Genomic DNA, 6,374 nt, shown 5'->3' with positions numbered 1-6,374 from the left:
TTCAATTACTACAATGGAACTGGTTCTTTATTGATTTTTAATGCAAATGTTGTGCATTTATTTTCATACAATGCAAAGAAGCCTGAGCCGGTAGCAGTTTGACTGCTGAGCGTGTCAACCATGGATGTATTATATAACTGGATACCGGATCGAAAATGGCCGCCCATTCATTTCAATGGAGTTTGCTCACCCAGCGCATCCGCCGAAAAAATTTCTGACTTCCTGGTTTACTTCCTGGTACACGGGCCCATAGAGCATGCGCAGTTGAGTCACCTCCCATGATGCTCTGGGGCCTCCCATCATGCCCCGGGGCAATGTGAACGAGCGCTGCGCGCTCTGGACAAGCGCTGCGCGCTCATGAGTCCTTCAGACCGGTAATGATAGATGTACACAATGAAATTAGGGATTTATAGGGCAAATCAACCGATGCTGTTCTCAAAGTCATGGTTATAGACTATACATGGTTCATTTGTGTGTGTTTTTTTAATTAAAGATAAAACGAGTCATTTTTATTTAAGATGAGACACCCCAGGTTAATAGGCTAAAATAGGGTAAAAATGTAAATAGCAGGTATCACCATGAAACTTCCCAAGTTTATTACTTACATTAAGACAAATATTTTTTGTATTACAAGTTTTGTCAAGTATTATGTTTAAATATGTCAAATATTATGTTTAAATGTGGTTAATTTACTGCGTTACACAGAGGCTACGCCGTAGGCTCCGCGGCTCCGCGCACCCTACGGCGTAGGAGCCGCGGAGCCGCGGACTGCCCACTGCCCACTGCCCTGCGGGCACTGCCCGGCTTCGCAGTGCCCGCGGAGCTGCGGAGGTGCAGCTTCCCCGGGAGCACTGCCATAAAATAAACTGAGGATTAAGGGTTAAGATGATGTTAAACACATGACATCTAAAACTCCACGGCACCGTCGCAACAACTACGACACATCTCTCTCCCTGCACGTTTGCTCAAACCTGATGGAGGTCAGTTTTATTGTGAGGTGGGGATCTCACGCCACAAGCTCATTTTGTTAATATTGACCCTCATTTAGTCCCGTGCAGGGCGCTGCCTCCAAATGAAAAAGCAACAGAAGAATACATATTTGAAGTGCGTTAGGTGTGTGTGTGCAGGAGGATCTCAGTGGAAACACCCACACCTGCGCCACCGCGGAGCCGCAGATGATCTACAGGATCATTAGAATGCTTATGAATGTGGTCGAAAACGCAGATCTTCGGTTATGTGTGGATGCAAATGTTTTTATAAACGGAGGGGGGGAAATATTCGTTTTTAAAAATACCCGGCTACGTGTGGACAGGGTCTTAGACTTGTGTTATTCCTGCCTGATATCTTATTTTCACAAACCATACACCGTTGGCTACAACGGAAATGTTTAAGTACAAGAATGACAAACCATTATTATTCTTGCTATTAAACATTTCTGTTTGGTGCAAATTGGCAATGCAATGTGTTTCTGAGTGATTATTCCGCCGAACGGCTTAGTTTCAGCCATCCGCGTTCCCGAGACACACACGACCGCGCTTTGCGAGTGCACGGCACAGCCGTGACGTCACGCCCAGAAAGAGACTTTTCTTTGACTTTTCTGGCCGTTATAAAACATTTTTGACGGATATAAAGTCCATGACTTAAAAATATAGAATACAAAGATTAGTAATTGGTGGTGATTACAGCTGGAGGTGTCCTGTGAACAGTTTTAGAGGCTTCTCTTTTACTATTGCGGTCTATGGGAAAAAAGCTTTCTGGGCCCCATGGGATTTTTTGTTGCAGTACCGCGGCTGGCCACTGGAAAAAATCGGCGTGCCTGCTGAGCGCGAGACTGGGGGCCTGGTGTCAACGAGTGTGTCCTTGGCTCGGGGGAAGCCTGCAGTCACTGAAAAGGCCGTGTGGAAGAACTCACTTGTCCCAGTAAAGCATTCATGAATACTAAACCGAACCTTGAATGGAACATTCCTATTTGAGCTTCCCTTCTCAAAAATATTCCCCCCATTTCAACAATTCATAATAGAAAAGCTGAATACAGTAAATAATGTTCAAATGCAATTTAAGCACAATACAAAAATATATTTCATTTTCTATACAAATGATTATTAATTTATTAATAATTAATATTTTCATTTAAAAAAGACATTCATGCATTCTTATTTTTTAACATTAGGGAGCTCATTAGTGTCACTGAATAACTACACCTAACCAAATTTACACAGATTTCCTAAACCATCATAAAGCACTTTATGGTAAGCAGTTTAGGTGAATCTTATTAAAAAGGAAGCATGAACATGTATCACTGCAACCATGTCAGTGATGGTATAAGAATGTTTCTTTCGCAGAGCATTCAAAGCCCGTGTAATCCACAAACCAGATTAGCAGGTACTGAAATGTCTGCAAATGAAGAAGAAAAAAAATGTTTTCAGAACACAGGACGTGTACATTTGTGCAGTGAAGTGTCACAGCTTTGAGAGTTTATTGACACAGGAATTGTTATTGTGCTGTTGGCTAGTATAGATGAGTGGTGATTGGACTGTAAATCTAACAGTTTTCATACCTATTTTTGCTGGTTTGGGAAGATTCAAGTTTTTCATGATATTCACAAAGTCCTCCAAGCTCTTTGTCAAGCGGGGGTTAAACTTGCGCTCCTCACCGACTGTGGAGACAGTCTGACCTGATAGAGACCAAAACATACAGCTTATTGTGAAATCTAGGAACTCTGTAGGACCGACTTTCCCAGAATCTCAGTGATCAATTTAGACATATACAGAGAAATCACATGATACCAATGCACAAGTAATGCACATGCAAAATAAAACAAATGACGTGTTTGTAAGCTCACATGTTGTGTTATATACGAGATTTTGATATACATTTAACATTATATTTGGACAGGATATAAGCTAACCTAAATAGTCATGCGCTGGGTAGACGAGGCACTCATCCGGCAATGTGAAGATCTTCTGATGGATCGACTCGTAAAGTGTTTTAGAACAACCTAAAAAAGATGAGCAAAGGCTTGACAACTAAACAATAGGCTAAAGGTAAAGAATAAAAAAAAAAAATCTAATTTCCTTCAATCAAACAGCTAAAAAAAAAAACATTTTAAAGTAAACAATCTAAAAAGGTAAAAGGAAACAACACAGAGAAACTTATTCACACTCAACAATGAAAAAGAAGAAATCAAAAAACAAAAAAGGTACAATACTGCCCCCTGTGTTTTTCCCGCAGAATTACGTCTTGCAGGATTACATTTGACAAAGCAAAAATGTTTGCCCACCCTGCTGGAAGTCTGTCCTGCCACAGCCTCTAATGAGCAGTGTGTCTCCAGTGAAAGCCATGCTCTGATCCCCCAACACCAGGGTTGCACACCCGTCTGTGTGACCCGGCGTTTCCCTCACAGTAAGTGACTGGAGGAGAGAAAAACAGAACCTTCAGTTCAGGGCATATACTAAAAATGTACACATAAAGTCAATCTCTCCCCTATGATTAAGTTTTAAACTCATCATCAAGAACATAAATAAATACATATATTTGTCGTACATGTTTTCCAAAGGTGATCTTGTCCCCCTCTGATAAGAAGATATCTGCAGAGGCACCACTGAATTTGGAGATAGCACTCTTCAATCCGAACAGTCTCTTCTTCATCAGCCCTGTGCTGGTAATGTGGTCTGCATGGCAGTGGGTGTTTACTGGGAGAAAAAGGAAATAAACTACACATCAGTATCCAGATGAAAGGTTACCCACTTCTCTTGTACATGGATTTTAGTGGAATCCTGGAGTGACAACTTGGTCAGCCTGGGTTTGTGTTTAACCGAGGTGTTTTTCTGCTGATGTATGACCGTTTTGTAAGTTGTAAAAGGCCATGGTCAGGCATTTAATTAGTGTAATTTATTTGATTAAATACAGTATATAGGGATGCATAGTTTTAAATTAGATAAAGAAAAATGTGTTTCATTGTGCTTAGTCATCCCACTGTCCTAATTCAGCTGGAGTATTCATGCCTGCACTATAAACCGTTTCTAGAACATGCAAACTCCACAAAGAAAAGATTCAACCAGGATTTAAGCCAGGAACCTCCTCGCTGTTAGGCAATAGCGCTTTCATGGCTGTGGATTAACCTTGCCACAGCTATTCAGGACTAAAACCAGAATATAAAAACTGTGACCAAGTGTTGCTGAATACCATTATGATGAGTGCACTGAAAATTGTTTATGTGGTAATGGCTGCGAGCTAGTTAAGGAAACTTGAGCAACATTTTGTACTTACATGAACCACTCTACATAGTTTATTATATCCACCAAGTTCAGTCATCAGTTCTAAAGAGCAAAACAGTACCCATCTGACTTGCCACCCCATGCACGACTGAAAAGCTTTGCAGATAATACTATCTATAGGGAGTGATGAAGTCAAAGCCTAGACCTAAACTATTTGTTGAATCAATGATAATGAAACGTGTTTCATAATGGAATGACTTCACTGATTGAAATTTGGTGTTGAAATTGTATTCAAACAGTGACTAAGATGAATGAAACAGTTTTAAAAACACTGCTAAAGTTCATAAACATTGTCTCTCTTAAGCCCAGCCACAGGAAAATAAATACCTGCCACTTTTAGATTGAGCCCCAGTTGATTAATGAGGTGCAGATCTCTGTCTATGGTCTCCAGCACGGGGTCGATGATGACCGCCTCCTTGGTGTCAGTGTCTGCAAGCAGGTAGGTGTATGTGCTGCTTTCTGCCTCAAACAGCTTAAACAGGAGAAACAAGCACATATAGGAGTGATTCTGCAATAAATACTTAGTCTGCAATACTACAGGTCACATACTTCCCGTCCTTCTAAATCATCTTTAGATAGCACATCCCTATATGTTTATGAGAGACAGCAAGAAAATAACAGAGTAAGTTGTAATAGTTGTTTTTAAAGTTTCTGTTTTACTGTTATTTTTGGGTTTCATCATCTACTTCTGCTAAAATAACAGTAGTAGTTTCATCATCTAGGAGAGGATTTCGTTGGAAAGACGAAGCAAGTAGATCTCCACTTGCTTTCTTGTCGTGGACCTTTTGATGACATCACACAGGCCTAATGGAAAAACTAAGTATAATATAATTAAAATGTGATGCTCAAACTGTACATTAAAGTGGAACAGCTAAAAGCAGCATAAAAGCTATGTGGCTGCTGCATTGGGAATTGTGTTGGCATCTGCTATAGCAAAGTTAAAAATAAACTGTAAAGCTCAATAACAAAGCATTTCCCACAGATGTCAGTAAGTCCCCTGCAATGTCAGCAACCATAACATTACAATACATCATCAAACATCGACGGCACAGGACCAACCTAGAGTCTATGCATAAGAAACATTTATTAAAACTTAATAGTAATGAATATGAATCTGATAATCTTGTTCGACTGAAATAAATAAACAAACGCTCTTTCTAACATTACACAACAAGCTCATGGCTGACTCTTCCTAGTTCACTTCCAGCTACCACTAAAGGCTGATTTATGGTTCCGCGTTACACCAACGCAGCCTACGCCGTAGGGTACGCTGCGCCTACGGCGTAGGCTCTGCGTCGGTGTAACGCGGAACCATAATTCAGGCTTAATTTATTGAAATAAAATAAATAGATTAAAAAAATAGTTTTTTCACGTCCTGACTGATTAATATACGCAGAAACAAGGACATGGACCTACTTGTCTGAAGAGCAGTCCTTGGGTCACCGCCGCCCTGGAGGAGAACCACCTGCTGGTGAGTCGCAGCGGCTCAGCGGCAGAAGTCAAGCCGGGACAGAGGCGTCCTCTCCGGGCTGCGGCGCAACTCGAGCCCGGGGCGTTCGGCCGGAGACGCAGCGCCACAGACACAACCCGCTGGGCTGGATTCACCCTGCTCATAACCGAGCACATCCTCGCTCCCTGCACGGGCTTCCAGAAAGAGTGTCTGGTGATCAACAGCTGTTTCAATGTGCACGTGTTTCCTGCACGGCGGACACGGTCTGACAGCACTGAGCAGGGAAGAGCTCGCTGTCTGCAGGAAACTGGTGTGGTAATCTCTGGGGATGACACTTATCTTCCCTTTAGTGCTGTCTCTGTCTACATGACCAATTTTTATGGTTATTCAGCGACAAAAACTGGGTTTGACCACTGGAGTCGACCAGAACCTGGTTCATGATTACCAGCTGTTGTCGCGACGCTCAGGCACGCGAAAGGTATTTATTTACGACGTCACAGTCTTATACCGCTCAAACATAAACCTGTTGGGGGAAAAAAAAAAAAAAACCTTGCTCTGTTGGGTGTATGTTGGATATAATGAGACAAACAGGACAACAAATTGCAACAAACTACACTACTATTCTTATACTTACATACTACTACAAG

At 41.6% G+C, this 6,374-nt stretch overlaps 1 protein-coding gene across 1 annotated transcript; it reads right to left on the bottom strand.

Moving 5' to 3' along the window:
• Nucleotides 1-6,153, bottom strand: ethe1 (ETHE1 persulfide dioxygenase). The gene is made up of 7 exons (XM_061717343.1): nt 5,694-6,153; nt 4,605-4,749; nt 3,544-3,692; nt 3,281-3,410; nt 2,909-2,998; nt 2,558-2,674; nt 1-2,394 (listed from the first exon to the last, which is right to left on the bottom strand). Exons 1-7 carry the CDS (start codon nt 5,901-5,903, stop codon nt 2,348-2,350), a joined length of 888 nt encoding a protein of 295 aa, XP_061573327.1. The 5' UTR covers nt 5,904-6,153; the 3' UTR covers nt 1-2,347.
• Between the last annotated feature and the right edge of the window lie 221 nt (nt 6,154-6,374).

The sequence above is a fragment of the Cololabis saira genome, chromosome 3 (genome assembly GCF_033807715.1).
Source record: "Cololabis saira isolate AMF1-May2022 chromosome 3, fColSai1.1, whole genome shotgun sequence".
Classification (NCBI taxonomy): Eukaryota; Metazoa; Chordata; class Actinopteri; order Beloniformes; family Belonidae; genus Cololabis; species Cololabis saira.
The sequence above is the reverse complement of the archived record's forward strand: the minus strand, read 5'-3'. Positions and strand labels throughout refer to the sequence as shown.

Bases quoted from the DNA above. Each gene is read 5' to 3' on its own strand.
- ethe1 (XM_061717343.1), bottom strand. From the start codon at position 5,903: ATGTGCTCGGTTATGAGCAGGGTGAATCCAGCCCAGCGGGTTGTGTCT. The intron at 3,411-3,543 runs GTACGACAAATA...TCTCTCCTCCAG, and splicing joins AGATCACCTTTGGAAAACAT to TCACTTACTGTGAGGGAAAC. The intron at 2,675-2,908 runs GTTAGCTTATAT...GGTCTCTATCAG, and splicing joins CCCAGCGCATGACTATTTAG to GTCAGACTGTCTCCACAGTC.